General features: G+C 42.7%; 1 protein-coding gene across 2 annotated transcripts in view; it reads right to left on the reverse strand.

The window, feature by feature from the left end:
• The window catches only part of EEF2KMT (eukaryotic elongation factor 2 lysine methyltransferase), a 61,369-nt gene extending 45,146 nt beyond the window's left edge, over nucleotides 1-16,223 (reverse strand). Inside the window, exons 1-2 of one of the 2 annotated variants that reach the window (XM_063428826.1) lie at nucleotides 16,041-16,223; nucleotides 1,007-1,063 (exon numbers count right to left, since the gene is read on the reverse strand). In XM_063428826.1, coding sequence (XP_063284896.1) covers nucleotides 1,007-1,063; nucleotides 16,041-16,118 — 135 coding nt within the window. In that variant the 5' untranslated portion in view covers nucleotides 16,119-16,223. The remainder of the gene's footprint in view (nucleotides 1-1,006; nucleotides 1,064-16,040) is intronic. The other variant, XM_063428827.1, reaches the window with a different exon arrangement.
• Nucleotides 16,224-22,095: the final 5,872 nt, after the last annotated feature.

Consider the following 22,095-nt stretch of genomic DNA (forward strand, 5'->3'; position numbering starts at 1 on the left):
GCTATCACATCTGATTGAAAGTAAAACCATTTTTCATGTAGGCTGTGTGACTCAAAGTCAATGGAGGTGAGACAAAGGCTGCTTACACAGAAACATAAGTGATTTAAATCCTAAATGGCAGAGAAGTGAGAGTGCAGGGGCATGATCTAAACACTAAAGCTGCTTTAGTAAGCTAAAGTTGCTTTTGTGCTTAGTCTTTCTTTAGGCTTATCAAAAGGTTATATAATGAGAGGTACTGGATATACATTTTTCAGATAGTTATTTTATTCAGCCCCAGGGAGTCAGCAAGGTCTTAACCCTCTTTTTTAGAGACAAAACAGAAAGCAACATGCACAGGTGAAGTGGATCTACAAATAGGAACCCTTGGCTAAGGCATCTTAAATGTACTCCTCCATAGTAAAGTTCTCCATACGATGTAAGGAGAAAGCATATTAGCAGTGAGTAGCATTATAGCTCAATTGTAGGGCCTATGTGGTGGCAGTGTATGCTTGTCAAATAATTCTTTCAGATCAAAGTATTGAGGAGGCACATCAGTGAACAAAGGAGCAGCTGTAGGAACATTGAGGGAATAACCATAGTGAGATAAGTATCGGTATACTCCAACTCCCATGAAAGGAATTATGCCTCTTTAAAGTCAATGTGGGGATTGTGTAGACATAGCCATGGATACCCCAAAAACACATCACAGAATGTAAAAGATTACTTGGAATGTAATACACTTGCTATGCAGTGCTAGTATAGTCAAGGATACTAGGCATGTTTCTTTAGTAATGTAAGGAGTCTAAAGAGGTCTACCATCTAAGGGTTTTGTTCTTTTTATTGCTAGAACATATGAACGTATGTGGCAGGCGGGACATTTTTCTTTTCTTATGTCTCAAACTAGGAACAAATGGTCATTTTTTTCCAAAGCAAATAAAGTCTTATTTTTGTAACAATCCCATGAATATGAAGTCAACGGTGTAGCCATTATTTGCAGATATGATATGATATGAAGATATGAAGGTACCTTTTGTAAAATTGTCAGCACAAAGGAGGGCTCTGATTGAAGTAATTCCTGAAGTTCCTGAAAAACAATAAAAAATATGTAACTAAAGTGATAATAGTTTATAAAGTATTTTCCTCATGGCTGTTTTGAAATACGATTTGTATTTTGCCTTGGTGATTGCCAGAAGCATACCAGATTTTAAAATCAGGCTGAGCAACTATGAAGTGCCACTACATAAGCTTAAAAGAACACACCACATTGCAAATGCCTTGAAATAAACAAAAATTTCAACAAAAAAAAATCACTGTTCAGTAGTTAAATTCCAAATGAATACTTGCATACGTTTTTCAGTATGAGTGTAACAAAAAAAAAATCTTGCAAAAGCGGATGTTCTGATGAACTACAACCTTTGCAAGCTCTCCACCTTTTATCCACGGCATAGTTATATAGTTACATAGCTGAAAACATAGACATAGAATACCTACACGCCGCATTCTGTGCTGAGCGGCGAGAAATACGGCAGCCATCTTGGACCAGTCGCCGCTCTACTGAAGCAATTAAAGAACCCTTGGAAAGTCCATCTCACTAAAGGTAAGTGAAGGACTTGGGGGCACTTATAGCCCTAAATAAATGCCCCTACCCCTTAAAACCCCAACCCCTACCACATGTCATTAATGCCCCTACCCCTAATACTTAATACCCCTACACACACACACAGTGTTAATACCCCTATCCCAGCACACATAGTCCTTAATACCCCTACCCCAGCACAGGGGTATTGACACTGTAGGGATAGGGGTATTAACACTGTGTGTGTAGGGGTATTAAGGATTAGGGATAGGGGCATTAATGACATGGGGTAGGGGTTGGGGTATTAAGGGGTAGGGGCATTAAGGGCTATAAGTGCCCCCAAGTCCTTCACTTACCTTTAGTGAGATGGGCTTTCCAAGGGTTCTTCAATTGCTTCAGTAGAGCGGCGACCGGTCAAAGATGGCTGCCGCATTTCTCGACGCTCAGCACAGAATGCCATAGACGTGCGGCGTCTATGTATTCTACGTCTATGGCTGAAAAGAGACTGTCAATCAAGTTCAGCCTTCCTCACATATGTTTTGATGCTGATCCAAAAGAAGGCAAAAAACCTTGGATCAAGCAGCTATTATTACCCCACTAATTAGAAATTATATCCCTGTATGTTATGTTTTTGCAAGTTTTTATCCAATTGCAGTTTAAACATCTGTATGAACTTGGATAAAAACCAACTCTTCAGGCAGATAATTCCATATCCTTATTGCTCTTACTGTAAAAAAAAAAAACAACCTTTTCTTTGCCTTACATGAAATCTCCTTTCTTCCATCCTAAACGTGTGACCTTGTGTCCTATGTATAGCTCTGTTTAGGAATAGATTTCCAGATAATGGTTTGTACTGGCCCTGAATATATTTGTATAATATTATCATATCCCCTCTCAGGCGCCGTTTTTCCAAACTAAAGAGATTTACATTTTATAACCTTTCTTCGTAACTAAAATGCTCCATTCCTTTTATCAATTTTGTAGCTCATCTCTGCAGTTTTTCTAGTGCCATGATCTGTCTTTATAAAAGGTGCGCAAAATTACACAGCATATTCAAGGTGTGGTCTTACCAGCGATTTATAAAGAGACAAAATTATATTTTCATCCCGAGAATTTATGCCACTATTTATAAATGACAAAACCTTACTGGCCTTAGCAACTGCAGATTGACAATGCTGCCTAATTTGTGGTCTATAACAATTCCCAAATCCTTCTTGTGTGTGGTTATCCCTAATTCCCTAAGTTGCTTGTGCATTCTTGACCCCGAAGTGCATAACTTTGCATTTCTCTACGTTAAATTTCAGCTGCCATTTTAGTGCCCAGTCCCCTAATCTATCCAAATCCCTCTGCAGCAAAGCAATGTCCTGCTCACATTTTATTACTTTACAAAGTTTTGTGTCATCTGCAAACAGTGAAACATAGCTTTCAATGCCTATTTCAAGATCATTTATAAATATGTTAAATAGAAGTGGTCCCAAAACAGAACCCTGAGGGACACCACTAACCACTTTTGTCAAGCCTGAAAATGTACCATTAATGCCAACTCGTTGTACTCTATCCTTAAGCCAATGTTCTACCCAAGAACAAGAATATTCATCTAGACCAATTTCTTTTAGTTTGAAGACTAACCTATTGTGAGGAACCATATCAAATGCCTTAGCAAAATCCAAGTAGATCACATCCACTGCAGCACCCTGATCTATACTTCTACTTACTTCTTCGTAGAATGCAATTAGGTTAGTTTGACATAACCTATGTTTCTTAAAACCATGATGATTATTGCTAATAACAAAGTTCTTCACAATGAATTTCTGAATATTATCCCTTAATAGCCCTTCAAATATTTTACCAGTCACAGAAGTTAAGCTCACAGGTCTATAATTTCCAGGCAAGGATTTTTAACCCTTTTTAAATATAGGCTCTCTTTTGAAAGATTCAGTCTCTTTGGTTCTGCCCTTGACTGCCTAAGAATGTAGCAGCTGATGGCCCCAGCTCCACAGGCTGTGTGGCCTGTGTAAGTTTTGAATTGTACCATGCAATTCCATTGAAACATGTTAGCAACTGTTCTAGCCTTTTGAAAGTAATATGTTGTAGTTTTGTATTGTATAATTATTGTAGTAAATTGACATTCTGCTAGCATGTTTACTTATTATAGTTATATTAAATATACATTTAATATTATAACGTTTTGCATATTTTCTATCCACATATTCGACCATAATACCACAAACTATACAAAATATTAATGTTGTTACTTATTGCTTAATTATTATATATGAATTAAAACAGGGCTCGACAAATCCCAGGCGCCAGGTCGCCACGGCGACTAAAAATTTCGCCCTGGCATGTGGGATGTGCCAGCTCTCTAATCAGTGTGGCGGCAGCCGTCACAGGGAATATTGCAGGCGGCCGCCCGCAGGAGCATTGTGGACAGCGCGCGAGGGAGTACTACTCTGTAGCTCCTCTCTGCTCCCTCGCGCTGTGCAATGATGACAAGCATGACGTCATTCCAGCCCCAGCATCGCTGAAAGGAGCTACAAGCAGAGTACTGCTCCCTCGCACACAGGATTAGTGCAGCCCCACTGGACCCCAGGAAAGACCCACTCAGCTCTCCCAAAGGTAGGGAGGCTGAGTGGGTTTTTAATTAAAACAAAAATGAGTGTGTGAGAGAGAGCCTGTCATAGTGTGAGTGTGTGAGCCAGTCAGACTGTGTGTGTGTGAGAGATCATGTCAGAGTGTGTGTGTGTGAGAGAGATCATGTCAGAGTGTGTGTGTGTGTGTCTGTAAGCCTGTTAGTGTGTGTGTGAGAGCCTGTAAGTGTGTCTGTGTGTGTGAGCCTGTAAGTGTCTGTATGTATGTGTGTGTGTGTGTGTGTGTAAACCTGTGAGTGTGTATGAGCCTGTCAATGTCCGTGTGTGTTTGCAAGCCTCTCAGAATGTGTGTATATATGTGTGTGTGTGTGTGTAAGTCTGTCAGAGTGTGTGCGTGCAAGCCTGTTGTCAGCTTAAGCGTGTGTGTGTGTGTGTCAAGAGTTTGTGCGTGCAAGCCTGTTGTCAGCGTGAGTGTGTATGTGAGCCTGTCAGTGTGTGTGCGCATTTAGGTACCTGCCCCCTCCGATAGTTATTTTTTTTTTTGGAATTCTTTCTTTTATTGAGACATTTAGTTATGCGGTACAGAATGTGAACAAAAATAAAGGAGTTGGCGCAAAAGTCAAGATGTTAATGAAACAGTTAAACAGTATGCTCCTGGTGGATCTGTCTAATTTTTTTAAAATAAACAAGCTAGTCTAGTCTAATATCATATAGTGCAGTAAAACAAACAATAGGTAAGTCAACATAAGTAATATACAGCTTTTTGGTTATATCCCTATTGTTGTGGTATATTGGATCCAGGCTAGTAAAAGTAGAGTAGATTAATATATGCCAGATTTAGTTTCTATGTAAGATTGGGTAATGTCTACATAGTCTAGTTTTTAGTAAGGGAAACATGCTATGCTTTGGCAGGAGGCCGGATAAATGCAGTAGGGCATATGAATGTACTGTGGACTGCCGGGTATTTATATCGGCAGACATTTTGTGCTATGATAGAAATTAAAATGTATATTGTCAGAATCACTCTGAACAGAGCAGACTCCATTTTGTTATTTTCAAGCTAACAAAAGACAAAGATTTCTATCCTTTCTGTAACGCTAACTACTGAGCTGGGAGCTTAGGAATGTTTGTATATACAAACCAAGTGATGAGAAATGAGAACGGGGGATGGATTCTCTGTCTAGATGCTAATGGAATAGAAGTAATTCTAAACCCAGACATTAGTGACAGAGAAGATTAGTAAATAATTTTACAAGATTCCCATTGTAAGTGAAAGGTGAGACTAAGTTTCTAACTGTCATTTTAGAAATTACAGCAGGAATTGGAGACACTGTCTGAGGAAAATTCAAAGACACTGTTTCAAAAAAAAAAAAATTCAAGAACTGAAAGAAAACTTAAGTTATAGGTAACTATAAAGATAAGCTAAATTACGTCAAAATCGTCACCAGGAAAAGTTAACTCTTTCCTGGATAGGTATGTTTAGTGGGACGAGACTGCCCTCTATAGACCAAATACTTAAATTGCTATCTGGAAGGTAACCACACCTCCAGTTTCCCTATTGGTCTGTCACCTAGTGACGAACAGAGAATCTTTCCCTTTAAAAAGTTAAGACAAAGGCAAGAGAGAGGTAAGCAAGAGAGTGAGCAGTCGGGGCCAAGGCAGTCGGAAGCAGGCTAAGTCAAAGAGTCGGAGTTGAAGTGAGTTGGAGTTTGGGTTTCAGATTCGGCCATGCAGAGAAATCCATAACAGATATCCACTCCAGGGCACTCAGAATTTCTTACACACCAATCACACATCCATTCAGTTCCTGAGACTACCTACTCATCTGATGAGAATGTCTACTCAACTGGTAATTATACTGGTTTCATTTAATTAATCTAAATTAATTAAAACATTTCTAATAGCATGATATATGACTGGATAAATCACGATAAGATTTCAATATTTAGAAATCTTAGTTACTAAAGAATATATAGTTATAGCATCCCATTCTGCAGGTGGGAAAATAATAATTACCGTATATACTAGAGTATAAGCCGACCCGAATATAAGCCGAGGCCCCTAATTTTACCCCAAAAAACTGGGAAAACTTATTGACTTGAGTATAAGACTAGGGTGGGAAATGCAGCAGCTGCTGGTAAATTTCTAAATAAAATTAGATCCTTAAAAAATTATATTAATTGAATATTTATTTACAGTGTGTGTATATAATGAATGCAGTGTGTGTATGAGAATGCAGTGTTTGTGTATGAGAATGTAGTGTTTGTATGAGTGCAGTGTGTATATGAGTGCAGTGTGTATATGAGTGCAGTGTGTATAGGAATGCAGTGTGTATAGGAATGCAGTGTGTATAGGAATGCAGTGTGTATAGGAATGCAGTGTGTATAGGAATGCAGTGTGTGTATATGAATGCAGTGTGTGTGTGTATGAGTGCAGTGTGTGTATGATTGCAGTGTGTGTGTGTATGAATGCAGTGTGTGTGTGTATGAATGCAGTGTGTGTGTATGAATGCAGTGTGTGTGTATGAATGCAGTGTGTGTGTATGAATGCAGTGTGTGTGTGTATGAATGCAGTGTGTGTGTGTGTATGAATGCAGTGTGTGTGTATGAGAATGCTGTGTGTGTGTATGAGAATGCTGTGTGTGTATGAGAATGCTGTGTGTGTATGAGAATGCTGTGTGTGTATGAGAATGCTGTGTGTGTATGAGAATGCTGTGTGTGTATGAGAATGCTGTGTGTGTATGAGAATGCTGTGTGTGTATGAGAATGCTGTGTGTATGAGTGCAGTGTGTGTGTGTGTGTGTATGAATGCAGTGTGTGTGTGTATGAATGCAGTGTGTGTGTGTATGAATGCAGTGTGTGTGTATGAATGCAGTGTGTGTGTATGAATGCAGTGTGTATGAGTGCAGTGTGTGTATGTGTGTGTGTAATGCAGAGTGTGATGCAGAGCCTTGGTGGGGGGTGGGCATTTTTATTTTTTAATTATTTTAATATTTTTTTTTGTTTCATTACATTTTTTATTTTATTATTATTTTTTATTTTATTTTTATTTTATTATTTTTATTTTTTTTTATTATTATTAATATACATACATTTTTTTTGTCCCCCCTCCCTACTTGCTAGCTGGCCAGGGAAGGGGGCTCTCCTTCCCTGGTGGTCCAGTGGATGGGCACTGTGTAGGAGGGGGCTGTGGGGGCTGCAGAGAGATGTTACTTACCTCTCCTGCAGCTCCTGTCAGCTCTCTCCTCCTCCGCCGGTCCGTTCAGCACCTCGGTCAGCTCCCAGTGTAGCTCTCGCGAGATTTACACTGTGAGCTGACAGAAGAGCTGAACGGACCGGCGGAGGAGAAGAGAGCTGACAGGAGCTGCAGGAAAGGTAAGTAACATCTCTCTGCAGCCCCCACAGCCCCTGTCTGTATTATGGCAATGCAAATTGCCATAATACAGACTGACTCGAGTATAAGCCGAGTTGGGGTTTTTCAGCACAAAAAATGTGCTGAAAAACTCTGCTTATACTCGAGTATATACGGTATATATTAATGTGGTTACAATCACATGTTAGCATATCGTGATATTTATCCAGGTGTATTGATTTGCTCTAAAATAAGATAAAATATCTGTTTAGGCAAGTTAAAATTCTGCTTATAGAACATGGTAGATTACTATTATTGGATGGTTCTAGGAAATTACTAATGAGCTGGTTTAGAGGTTGTTTTAATTAAAATTACATGAAATAGGATAATATATGCCCAGAAATATCTAACCAGCATTGAAAGGGTTACTGAGTTATTTAGTTCGCAAAACTGCTAGCAAAAGTTTTATGGCCTTAAGCTGCAAGCTGTGTGAAAGAAAGCTTTTCTATGTGTGTAAGTTTCACTTTCGTTCTATGTGAACTACCGTCATAAATCTTGTCTTGACAATTGACTGTGTTAACCATTGGAATGTGTATTGCCACTGTGATTATTATCACGCATGTTACATATTATTTAATTTGTCACAATAAATTGTATCTATTTTTATAACAAATTGTGATTTTATTTATATGGAATACATTTCACTTACACAATAACGATCTTTGGGATCTGAGAATTGAAATAGTCGGCAATTCTCAACTGTTTACTATTATTATCATCCCTTAACCCCTTAAGGACAGAGCTTCAGAAGCTTGTCCTTCACTTTATGACAACGGCATTTTTTGCTGTTTGCGTTCAACTGCAATTTGCATTTGACTAATTTTTTTGCACCGACTCATATTATATACCGTTTTTTAAAGGACAGAAAGGGCTTTAATTTGATGTTATATATATATATATATATATATATATATATATATATATATATATATATATATATATATATATATATATATATATACACACACGCTTATTTATTATAAAAAAAATACAGAAAAATGCAAAAAAAATGAAAAATGAAAAAGTTTGTGTTTTTTTATACAGTTTTTGCAATAATAATAATAATAATAATGTGTGCACAATTAGTGCAGGTTAAGGAAAGTAATTAAAAATAAATTCATTTAGTTGTTCTGATTTACATAATATATAATGTGTCTGGGATTTTAAGTTTATTTTGGTAGTTACAGGTCACAAAGCACAAGGAGTAAAATAAACTTTTAATGTGGAGCGATTTTAGAATTTGGTATGTTTGTCTTGTAGCTTAATAGCCATAAAAGAAAACAAAATTGCCACACAAAAATATATATTTATATAAAGTAGACACCACAGGCTATTTACCTAAGGTTGTTTTGACACTTTCTACGTAGCCATTTTACCGCCAACCTCTGCTAAATATTGGAGTAAAATTGTGTTTTTTTGGGGTTTTCGCACACAAACTTATAACAAAGAACTTCTCATGTGTATTTTGTAAAGTTGGTATGTGCTATTCCTGTACAAAGTTTTATTATGTGTTCAGTTACTTCTGCTGAGTACAACGGTACCCCCATTGTATGTCTTTGGCACTATTTCGTGAAGCTACAGTGCCATATAGGAGACCTGTCTTTTTCAGTATTCACAGTAGAATTTTGAGAGACGGATTTAATGAGCCTATGCTTCCATTTGGGGTATTATAACAGTTTGACTGTTCAAAAAAAAAACAAACCCACAAAGGCCTACCATTTGTAAAAGTAGACACTCCAGCGTATCTCATAAGGTGCATATTGTGCCTTAACATGCCCCCATTTTTTTACCATTACATGCCAAAGTATGTGGTAAAAAATAATTTGGGGCATTTATTTTTTACATACGGATTGCATTTTTGCTGGGCATTTTGTATATTTCATATGTGCCACTAAGTTCAAAACCCCCAAATTATGCTCAGCTAAGTCTTCTGAGTAAAAAGACATCCCCAATGAATGTCTTTGGCACTATTTTGTGAAGTTACAGAGCCATATTGGAGACCAAGCCATATCAGTTTTTACAGAATTTTGACGCTGGGCCTATGTGCAATTTCCAAGCATCTTCGCAGGTTTTAAATTAAAACTACCCCACAAAGGCCTACCATTTCTTAAAGTAGACACCCCAGGGTATTTCAAAAGGCATATTTTGAACCTTAGCGTGGGATAATTTTTCCGCTAGCTTGTACCAGGTGTAGTGGTAATACGCGTTTTTTCTGCCTTTTTGACACACAAAGTGAGTTTGCACAGTATATTTTGCAAACCTTATGTGTGCTACGACTGTATAATACTTCATATGTTGCTCAGCTATGTCAGCTGAGTACAAAAATACCCCGTATGTACCTTTGCCAGGTATATGTGGACATCGGAGGGGCACATTTGAGACGCAGCCACAGTTTTTTTCTAACTTTGAAGTTTTACGCTGTGTCCATGTTCCAATTTTGAGTAGTTTAGATGGTTGGTTATTGAAACTTCCCCACAAACACATACTATTTATTAAAAAATACACCCTGGGTATTTTTGAAAGGCATATTTTGAACCTTAGCGTGGGATAATTTTTTCTCTAGTTTGTTCTGGGTGTAGTGGTAATGAGCGTTTTTAAATGTATTTTTTAACTTTTTTTTTAACTTTTTAAAACTATTTTTTAAACTTTTGTTTTGCTTATTACATTTTTTTAAACTTTCATAAACTTTCTTAAAATTTTAATTTTTTACAGATTTAACATTTTTCTAAGCTGTTTTTTTACCGTTAACCCCTAACTAGCAGTAAGCAGCACTAACTGTAAATTCCCAATTTCCCCATAACTCCCACCCACCCCACCTAGAAATTTTTTTTAATTATACAATATTTAAATTAGTTAATTAAATAATTAGATCACAGTATAATACTGTGATCTATGTTTTGATCACTGTAGGCCGTGATCGACTGGCAAGGAAGGGGTTAATTTTTATTTGGACTGGGTACGCTTGTAAAATGACACAGAGCACTGTGATTGGATGGCTTGAAATCCATCCAATCACAGTGCTCTGTGTCATTTTACAAGCGTGGGAAAATTCCAAAGAACTTTCCCACGCTTGTAAAATGACAAAGAGCACTCTGATTGGCTTAAACCCACCAATCAGAGTGTTCTTAGGCTAATTGCAGGGCGGGGCAAGGCTTTATAAGCCTTGCCCCGCCCTGTGGAGCTCAGTCTGCGCGGAGCCCTCCATGGGTGAAGATGGATTATTTTTTTGTGCGCTCGGGTTTTTTCTTTTTCGTCGGGTTTTTTTTTTGCGCTCGGGTTTTTTATTTTATTTTTAGTTCGACGGCTATGATGGTTTTTTATTTGGCCTTTTTTGGGGCTGAAAAATGAAGATTTTAGAAAAAAGAAGACGTCGAATGGTAAGTTTAATTTTACTTTACAGGTTAGGAATTTTATTCCCCCCTCACTATTTTTTAGGGTGAGGGGGGTAGGTAGGGGCATTTTTTATTTGGGTGGGGGGTGGGTGACTAGGGGGTTACTATGATGGCCCCCACCTGCCGCCCAGGGGTGGGGGCCGGGGGGGGGGAGGACAGTAGGTCCCCCCCCCCTCTTATTACTATGATGGCCCCAGCCCGCCGCCCAGGGGTGGGGGCCGGGGGTTATTACCATTATGGTCCCCACCCGCCGGCCAGGGGTGGGGGCCGGGGGGGGGAGGACAGTAGGTCCCCCCCCCCTACTACTATTATGGCCCCCACCCGCCGCCCAGGGGTGGGGGCCTGGGGGGGGAGGACAGTAGGTCCCCCCCCCTATTACTATTATGGCCCCCACCCGCCGGCCAGGGGTGGGGGCCGGGGGGGAGGACAGTAGGTCCCCCCCCCTCCTACTACTATTATGGCCCCCACCCGCCGCCCAGGGGTGGGGGCCGGGGGGGAGGACAGTAGGTCCCCCCCCTCATTATCTTTATGGCCCCCACCCACCGCTCAGGGGTGGGGGCCGGGGGGGGGACAATAGGTCTCCCTCCCTTATTTTACTTTACGGCCCCCACCCGTCATTTAGGGGTGGGGGGCAATATTTTTTTTATTTTTTTTCTACAGTGAGCAGCCACAGGCTGCTCACTGCTTACTAGACATGCCCCTACTCGCGGTATAGCGAGTAGGGGCATATTATTTACTAATACCAAGTCATTTTTACTTGGTGTTAGTAAATTTGGCTGAAAGACCAATTTAGGTCTTTCAGCCTTTTAGTAGATAGCTCCCTGATACCGTGGGAATTAGGGAGTTATCTACTAAGCGGCTGCAAGATGCACCCACAGCAATGAATAGGATCGGAGTTTCATTCATTTGAATGAAATTCCGATCCGAACAAAGTACCGAATTGCATCCTAACACCAATGGAGAAACTCTTCTCATTCTGTTAGGATGCAATTCGGCAGTTTTGCCGGCGTTCTGTCTAAGTGACAGGACTTTCGGCAATACTGACAGGAAGCATTGTGGGAACTGGGAGGAAAGCTAGGGATCATGGGAAAATTGCTCTGACCAGCGGAAATGAAGCACACTTTGCTCCTCCGCTGGTCAGAGCTGGTCAAGCGGAGGAATCCTCCATAAGACAGAGTCCCTACTTTGTCTTATGATTTTAAAGAAAACTAAAGAAGAATGGAAGAAAAGAATAACAGATCCCGAGAGAGGGGGAGAAGAGGAAGAGATTGAGGAAAGGTAAGTTCGGCATGACAGTGCCGCTTTAAATTGGGGCTGCTGGGGGCCAATAAGTACAGTAAAAATGAAAATCCAGCACACTCACTTATCAGTTATTATAGTGCTGAACAGTTTTGTTAGTTTTATTAAAAACTTCTAATCTAGGCAAAAAATAATGGGGGTTTAGTTACAGTATATGATCATACATTGCATAAGCCTGCCACAACGCCAATGTACCCCATCTTTGGCAGGTTCTACTCTGTCTGCTAAATGAGCTACTCACTTGAGGAAATCCTTCCATCTCGAGTTCTCTGCCTCATCGCAGGACCCTATTTAAGCCTTGTACTGCAGAGAACTCGAGATGGAAGGCTTTTCCCAAGTGAGTAGCTCATTTAGCAGACAGAGTAGGACCTGCCAAAGATGGGGTACATTGGCATTGTGGAAGGCTTATGCAATGTATGAGATTAGGTGTTTTTAATAAAACTAACAAAATTGTTCAGCACTAAAATAACTGTTTGGTAGATAAGTGAGTGCGCTGGATTTTCATTTTTATAGAGTGGACAATACTTACCTAGAAGAAGGACAGGTAGAGTGGCTGATACATGTCAAGGAGTCGGAAAATAGGCAGAGGGGTTCATACCTGCCTAGGAGAAGAAAAACAGGCAGAGAGGTCGCTACCTCTCAGAGGGTAGGTACAGAGCCCCTTTCTCGAGTGGGCTCTGTGCCTACCCTGCCCTGGACACATCTTTCTACCATTTTCCACCTACTGCCACTTCAGCCTTGATTCATTAATATTCCCCTACAGAGACCAAAAACCTGGGGAAGATATAATCATTGATTTGACCCTTAGTGACAATGCCTTCTGAATGATACACCTGGAGGAGAGACTGCTCCAGGTGTCCGTATCCTCACTTGTTGTAGTAACCCTTTAATGTAATGCATAGATCTCGTGCAATAAATTGACGGCTGAAAGACATGCACATATAGAAATAAGTAGGGACCGTCAAACACATAGAAAATGTATGGCAGGGGCGGAGTCTGACCGCCGAGGCGAACAGACGTGCGGGGAAGGAGCTCCCGACGGGCGAGGGAAACAAAGGCAATATTGGCAGCTATATGGCCCACCGACCCCCCAAGGTGTGCTACCCACGTTGGGGGCACATCAGGGAAACGGGAGATACCCGTCTGAAGTTGATCGGGGCACACGACCCAAAAAGCGATTTGAGGCCTGCAGGAGCCGAGACCGGGGAGAGGCGGCCGCTCTCTCCGGCGCCGGACACCCCAGCAACCACAACTGACCTCCAAACCCCCCCCGGACTGGGGGTCATCCCGGTCCCCGCAAGACAAGCGGATAAGCGACAACAACAGAGCAGGTACACAAACCTGAAAACACCACGAGTCAGGCGGAACGCGTCCAAGATGGCCGCCAGGCGCAGCTCACAGACAGGAGCCACGAGCAACCATCCACAGCCTCCCTCCCTAGAGGTCCTGGACCGGCTTTGCACAGCCTTCTTCGAAATGCAGCACAGCAGGGGCATGCCCAACCTTCAAGCAGTACGGGCGGTGGCCGGGTGGATCCGACCGACGACCCGCAGACGCCACTATGGTGTCCCCCTACAGGTATTTCAGGCGGGCATCTGTCCACACAAGCACCGACATGTGCGCGCCAACCCAGGCGCAGGCTCCTGCGCTCACTCAAGCGACAAGGAAAATGCCGGACAACCCCAGGGCCCCAGCAGCACTCCAGAGCACTGCACGTCTGTCTGTCTGACCACCGAGCGCCAAACAGCAACACACGAGACAACCAGGCTGCACGGAGCAGGGAGCAGCCGCCATACTGGGCAGAAGGCCAGATGGGTTAACTCCCGAAAGCATCACCCACTCCAACGGAGGCTCAAACGCCGCAGGAAGAAGCATGACATCAGATCTCCCGTTACCCCCACATGGGGAGAATTGCCGGTCTGTAGTAAGGGCCGACTGTGCGATCAAGCGACGCAGACCTACCTACCAGCCTGGGGCACGGAGGATACCCTCATGAGGCCTGATGAATCAGCGACCTCCCGCGGACCACTAGTGGGCTCCGACATACTCCCATCAAAAGGCGTTGGTTGAAAGAGACACTGACACAGGTTCATCGAGTCCTCATAGCTCCAGTAATGCACAACCATTGCAGCAGAGCTGTCTGGAAGGACGAGAACTATTCAGACTCAAGGGTGGACTATCCTGCTTCATCACTGTTCCGGCAAGCTGTTTATATCACTGTTTATCTGTTATTGGTTTCTAGATGTCACATCTGACTTGAATGTTTTACAAGTGCCTAAGACGACAACACAATCTGACAGGTTACAAGTTAAGCTTACATACACTGTTAGATTGCAAAGCGATGCTGCTTTATTTAACAGCATGACATAGCAATATTTCTTACTCTTCGGAGCCCTGTAGCCTATGTAGGTACAGCATACCATACCTATCACTAGCCCAGCAGGCCCTACACAAGCGAGACACACGATCACTCTACCGTCACAAAACACTAGACATGCAACCTAATGCTTTCTTTATACCATATGCACGACAAGCTAACCCTGTTTAACCCCTTAAAGACACATGACGTGCCTGACACGTCATGATTCCCTTTTATTCCAGAAGTTTGGTCCTTAAGGGGTTAAACCCACACTACTCGTGAACCTGCTTAGTTACAATCTTATATAAGCCCGAGGAAACTACTGATTGTTTAATCTATATGCATAACCTTATTAACTTGCGCCTATCTCATGTACTTATTTTTTGGCATAAACTAGTCGCAATAGAACTGATCCTGCATTATTATATAAAAAGGTGCAAGTATTCCATGTACCCCTCTGTTATTACTGTCGTTGATACTCATGTGGAATGCCTGAAGCGCTGTCATATCTTTCTGCACCACAAAAATAAAGAATTAAAAAAAAAAAAAAAAAATGTATGGCAGAGAGGCTAACACAAAGAAAAAAAATATATAGAGGGAGCCAGATGTACTGGCCGATTGACTTACAAAGAGACAAAATGACCGGTAGCTCTGTTACTAGGAATACTACTCTGAAATGCCTGCAGTTCAAATATGAATGCACATCTTTCAGTTGTCCTTATTTAGGTAAAATAAAAATGACATGTTTATATAATTTAGGGAGATGGGGCATGGTCAGACTTCAGAAGGATGCATGCCAAACTTACAGAGATATGCAATAAATTACAAACTTTAGAGACTTTAAATATTAATAACGAAATGTATACATTTAAATAGCTGATTTGGATAAATTCTAACTCATGTACAGTCACAATGCATAGCCCGGTGACAACTTGGTATACAGATTCAACAATGTATTAGTGGGAACCGCAGAGAGAGAGAAGACCCTAAACACACATAGCCAAGAGCCAAAGTTCTTGGGCAGAACTGGAACATAAACCACAGAGCAGGTGATCTGTGCATTATTCTCCATGTATTACGGAAATAATAGCACAAACCATCTCTACCAGTGCAATTCTAGAATGCAGTCTGTCTTTTGAATTAACAGGTATATCGTGAAATAAAAAAATACACATCTGGTTATATTGGGAAGTCTTATGAACCCAATTACGGGGGATTATTGCAAGATTTCAATAACACATTGTTTCATGGAATGCCATTTCTGCTGCTTCTTGAATTAATAAGAAAATATGGCTGATCACTCTCTGTGCAGTTGTTATGAAAACCAATGCTCATCGTTCTCATGTTACTCCTTTTCTGACAATACCGGTAGGTGTTTCGCGAAAGCACTCACATTTAAGAACAAGTAACAATGTAGCTAAATTCAAACCCACCTTCCATGGCAGTGACGAAAGACGTCGGCAACTTAAAAAATATCGCTGGAACAAATCAGACAAAACATCTTTGTCCATAGCGCTAATTTGTTTAAATGTCAAAGTTCTAAAACATGTTGCATGAGTTTAAAACAAGGCTGCTTCCTGTCCAGCTAAACGACCTGTGACGTTACAGGAACCATGTGACTGCCGAAATCGCGTGGTACAGACAGAAACAGGAAACAGAAAGCATCATACTCAAAGCTATAGGAAGTAGTCTGGTGATGAACTCATGTGCACTATTTCACCATTTCTATCTCTTTCCCATAAACTTACTCTCTTCTGCAGATTCACTCACTGTCTCTCATTCTCGCTCTCTCACTGTCATGTGTGTGCTTTCACTCTCTTGCATACTCACTATCTCCCTCCTGCTCACACCCTCTTTATCTCTCTTTCTCACACACTCTCTCCCTCGCTGTTTTTCCTCCCTCTCCCCTACTCTCCCCCTCGATGTCTTCCACCTCCTCACCATTTATTTATTTCCGCTTCGCTGTCTATTCCCTGTCTGTCTCTCTTCCACTCCCTGTCTCTTGCGCTTGCACTCACTGTCACCCTCTATCTTTCCCCCCAACTACTCCTTTCTACCCTTCTATTTCTCTTGTTCTCCTACTTTTTCCATTGCTGTCTCTCATTCTCTCTCCTTGCTGTCCCTTTCTCCCTCTTCTACTCGCCGGTCAGTTTCTCCCCCTCTGTCTCTTCAGTGCACTTTTGCTCTCTCTCCGTTGTCCACTTTCTTTCTCTCTCCCTCGCACATCAATTCTCTCCCTTACCCTTGCGCCCTCTTGCTGTTTCTCCACTTTTCCGCCTCTCCCCCCTCTTTCCTGACTCACCATCTCGATCACTTTTGCTTTCAGTGTCCCTAGTTCTCTCTTCCCCCATGCTCTTGTTCTCTCTCTGTCACACCACACTCTCTGTCTGTTACCAATACACATACTACAGTAAATAGTGGCACCCTGTCGCTTGGATGCTCTCTGTCTCTCTTCCACACACTCTATTATTGTAAATGTTATAGGAACACTACAAGCACCATAATCACTACAGGCTCTGTAGTAGTTATAAGTAAGGGAGGTCAAAACTCCGACCCTCCAGATGTTGCTGAACTACAACTTCCATGATTCTCTGGCTATGTATTCCATTCAAAGAATCATGGGAGTTGTAGTTTAGCAACGTCTGGAGGATCGGAGTTTGGACATCCCTGTTATAAGTAGTCAATTCTTTTAAAGTGATTTTGCTTCTTACCTGAGATATACCAAATGCCGCTTCCTTTTATTACTTCTTCCACCAGAGAGGTAGAAGCTCTCTGTCCTGGCTAAGCCTATTAATACTTAGCTATTTAGCTTCAGGACTAAGCTCTTTAGTTATTATTATTATTATTATTGCCATTTATATAGCACCAACAGATTCCGTAGCGCTTTACAATATTATGAGAGGGGGCTTTAACTATAAATAGGACAATTACAAAAAACTTACAGGAATGATAGGTTGAAGAGGACCCTGCTCAAACGAGCTTACATTCTATAGGAGGTGGGGTGTAAACACAATAGAACAGGAATTTGCTATCAAATAAGGTGGGAGTGAGGCAGAGCTGGAAGAGAGAGTAGAGCGCTGCCCTTTAGGAAAGAGCAAGAGACAGGTATGTGAGGTAGAGGTTAGTTTGGGAGGCCTTAAGCTTTCCTAAAGAGATGGGTTTTAAGGCACTTCTTAAAAGATGCAAGACTAGGGCAGAGTCTGATGGCGGTAGGCAGGCTATTCCAATGGAAGGGAGCCGCCCGCAAGAAGTCCTGCAAGTGTGAGTTGGCCGTACGGGTGCGAACAACGGACAGGAGGTGGTCACGGGCAGAGCAGAGAGACCGAGAAGGGACATACCTATGGATCTGTGAAGAGATATAAGAGGGGCTAGAATTGTTCAGTGCTTTATAGGTGTGAATTAGTACATTGAATTGACTCCTATAGCATACAGGAAGCCAATGTAAGATCTGACAGAGGAGTGAGGTGTGGGAGAACCGACTAGAGAGAAAAAAAATCAGTCTGGCGGCAGCGTTCATTACGGACTGTAGCGGTGCAGTACGGCTTTTGGGAAGACCAATCAGGAGAGGGTTACAATAATCCATGCGGGAAATTACTAGAGCTCCTTGGTAGCATCTTGCGTAAGAAAGGGACGGATGCGGGCTATGTTTTTAAGATGGAATCTACAGGATTTGGCAACATACTGGATGTGAGGCTCAAAGGTGAGGCCAGAATGAAGTATGACGCCAAGACAGCGCGCTTGCAAGGATGGACTTATGTGGGTACCACTAACTTGAAGAGAGAGCGAAAGAGGAGGATTGGTATTAGGAGAAGGAAAAACAAGGAGCTCAATTTTAGAGAGATTGAGTTTCAGAAAGTGGGAGGACATCCAGTCAGAGATGGAAGAAAGGCAAGCAGTGACACGTTGCAGGACGGCAGGAGAGAATTCCGGGGAGTAGAGATATATCTGGGTGTCATCAGCGTACAGGTGGTAGTGGAAAAGAGGTAATAAGTTTTCCAAGAGAGGCAGTATAAAGAGAAAATAGAAGGTAACCAAGTACAGAGCCTTGGGGGACTCCAACCGAGACAGGACGAGGGGAGGAGGTGTCATTAGAAAAGACGACACTGAATGAGCGTTGGGAGAGATAAGAGGAAAACCACGAGAGGACAGAGTCACAGAGACCAATCGATTGAAGAGTTTGAAGAAGGAGAGCATGATCAACGGTGTCAAAGGCAGCAGAGAGGTCAAGAAGAATTAGTATGGAGTAGTGGCCTTTGGGTTTAGCTGCGATTAGGTTGTTAGTAACTTTGATAAGTGCAGTCTCAGTAGAGTGGAGAGGGCAGAAGCCAGATTGAAGAGGGTCAAGGAGAGAGTTGGAATTGAGGAAATGGGACACACGGGTAAAGACAAATCTTTCCAGAAGCTTTGAGGAAAAAAGGAGCGGAGATATAGGACAATAGTTAGAGGGGGAGGACGGGTCAAGAGATGTTTTCTTCAGGATAGGTACTACAGTGGCATGTTTAAGGTACGTAGGGAAAATGCCAGAAGTGAGAGAGCAGTTGAAGATGTGCGTTAAGGAAGGCACGAGACAAGTGGAGAGAGATCTGATAAGGTGAGATGGGACAGGATCAAGCGGGCAAGTGGCGGGGCGAGAGAAAAAGAGAAGAGCAGCCACCTCTTGGTCAGTAGCCGGGGAGAACGTCTAAAGGGTAGGAAAGGCATGATCTATGTGTGGTTGAGAAAGAGAACGGCAAGGAGGGGAGAATTCTTTCCTTAGCTGTTCAATCTTGTCGGTAAAGTAACATGCAAAGCTATCGACAATAAGGTTAGTTTGGGGGGTGGCCCCAGCAGGACGAAGAAGAGAATTAAAGGTGTCAAAGAGACGCCTGGGATTGCGGGAGCATGAACTAATGAGAGAGGAATAGTATGACTGTTTGGCGAGGGCAAGGGCTGCGCTGTATGAACACAATATGAATCTATAATGGAGAAAGTCTGACTGGGTGCGAGACTTCCTCCAGGAGCGTTCAGCACAACGGCCGCATCTTTCCAGGCAGCATGTTGATTTAATATGCCATGGTTGGGGGCGTGTCCTCCTCCAGGTGCTTATTTGGAGCGGTGTTGCAGCGTTCAAGGCAGAGGTGAGGGTAGTGTTATATGCGGAGATGGCCAGTGAAGGACAGGAGAGGGAAGGGATGGATAGCAGTTGTGAATTAATATCAGCTGATAGGTGCTGGAGATCAAGAGAATTAAGGTTCCTCCTGAGTTGAGGGAGGTTAGGCTGAGGTTATTGGGTGAGGGGGTACACGAGAGGAAACGATAGGAGGTGGTGATCAGAGAGAGAAAATGAAGTGTTGCATATATTAGATACTGTACATGCATAAGAGAAGATTAGGTCAAGGGTATTGCCAGCTACATGAGTGGTAGAATTCGCCCACTGCGATAGCCCAAGAGAGGAAGTAATTGAAAGTAGTTTGGAGGCTGCTGAGGTCAAAGGTGGGTTAATGCGAATATTTGAGTCCCCGAGAACCTATTAATACTTTAGTGCCAGGAAAACAAGTTTGATTTCCTGGCACTTGTCAGGATCGGGACAGGGATCCAACACGCAAAGTACAAACAGGAGGTAGGTACGTATACCGGACCTTAGAATGGCCGGACTAACGTAAGGAGTAAGCAAAGAATGGTCTAGAGACAAGCCGAGGTCGAGGGAACGAGAGAGCAGATAAGCGAGAGACAAGCCGAGTCAAAGGGTAATAGAGGTAAGCAGGGTAGAACAAACAAGCCGGGTCAAAACCAAAGAGACAAATAGAAAACAAGAGCACTGAGTGACTAGACAAGCTAGAACCACGACAGGGCAATGAGCAAATGCATAAAGCCCTACTTTATACCCTGGTTCTAGATAGGTAATCACGCCCCCGACGAGTCCTGATTCGTGGTCGGGACTTGATTGACAGGTCGGAACGGATTGTTGTCATGACGTCGGCTACTGAGCGCCGCGTCATAAAAGGAAGCGGGTCCCTCGCGGCCGGCGTGTAAACGGCCGAGAGAACTGCGAGGAACGAGTGAGTCAACCCCTCTGAGAGGATGAACGTCTAAGTATCTCACCTCCTCTGAGGTAGAGACAACAGGTACCCTGACAGTACCCCCCCTCTCAGAAACGCCCACCGGGCGGAAGGAACCGGGGCGAGATGGAAAACGAGAGTGAAAAGCCCTGCGGAGGCGAGGAGCATGCACATCCTCCTGAGATACCCAAGTCCTCTCCTCAGGACCATATCCCTTCCAGCCAACAAGATATTGTAACCTCCCCCGAGAGATTCGAGAATCGAGGATGGAGTTGACCTCATACTCCTCCTGACCCTCAACCTGAACAGCGCGAGGAGAGGATACAGCGGAGGAAAACTTGTTACATACTAGAGGCTTCAACAAGGAAACATGAAAGGAGTTAGGAATGCGTAAGGCAGATGGAAGGGCCAGACGATACGCAACTGGGTTAATTCGAGTCAGAACCCTGTAAGGGCCAATGTAACGAGGGGCGAATTTCATAGAAGGAACCTTCAAGCGAATGTTTCTGGTACTCAACCATACCCTATCACCTGGAACAAAAGCCGGAGCCGCCCTTCTACGCTTATCAGCGTGTTTCTTGAACAACGCGGAATTATGCAGGAGAATTTGTCGAGTTTGATCCCACAACTTCCTCAAATTGGCAACATGAACGTCAACCGACGGTACCCCTTGGGAAGGAGAAACCGAGGGAAGAATGGAAGGATGAAAGCCATAATTCATGAAAAAGGGTCTAGAACGAGTAGAATCACAAACGAGATTGTTGTGTGCAAACTCCGCCCAAGGAATCAGACCGACCCAATCGTCCTGGTGTTCGGAAACAAAACAACGTAAATATTGTTCAATCTTTTGGTTGGTGCGTTCAGCAGCTCCGTTAGACTGGGGATGATAGGCAGAAGAGAAATTCAATTTGATGCCCAGTTGAGAACAGAAGGATTTCCAAAAACGGGAAACAAATTGGGAACCTCTATCAGAAACAATTTCGGAGGGTATCCCATGTAAACGAAAAATCTCTCTCGCGAATATTTCAGCCAATTCGGGAGAAGATGGCAGTTTAGGTAAGGGCACGAAATGAGCCATCTTAGTAAACCTGTCAACCACCGTGAGGATAACAGTCTGTTTTTTAGAAACAGGCAAATCGACAATGAAGTCCATAGCCAGACAGGACCACGGTCTCTCGGGAATTTCCAAGGGATGCAAAAGCCCACATGGAAGCGTATGAGGTTGTTTAGTCTTCATACAGACCTCACATGCTCCGACGAAATCCCTAATATCCTTACGTAGTGAAGGCCACCAGAAATCTTTGGAAATCAAGGCACACGTCTTGCGAATGCCAGGATGCCCAGCCACCTTACTGTTGTGAAAGCACTGTAACAGTTCCAGTTGGAGTTCAGGAGGAACGAAATACCTTGCCCCAGGACCCTGTCTAGGAGCCAGATGCTGTAACTTCAT

Source organism: Pelobates fuscus, chromosome 8 (genome assembly GCF_036172605.1).
Source record: "Pelobates fuscus isolate aPelFus1 chromosome 8, aPelFus1.pri, whole genome shotgun sequence".
In the NCBI taxonomy this organism is placed as follows: Eukaryota; Metazoa; Chordata; class Amphibia; order Anura; family Pelobatidae; genus Pelobates; species Pelobates fuscus.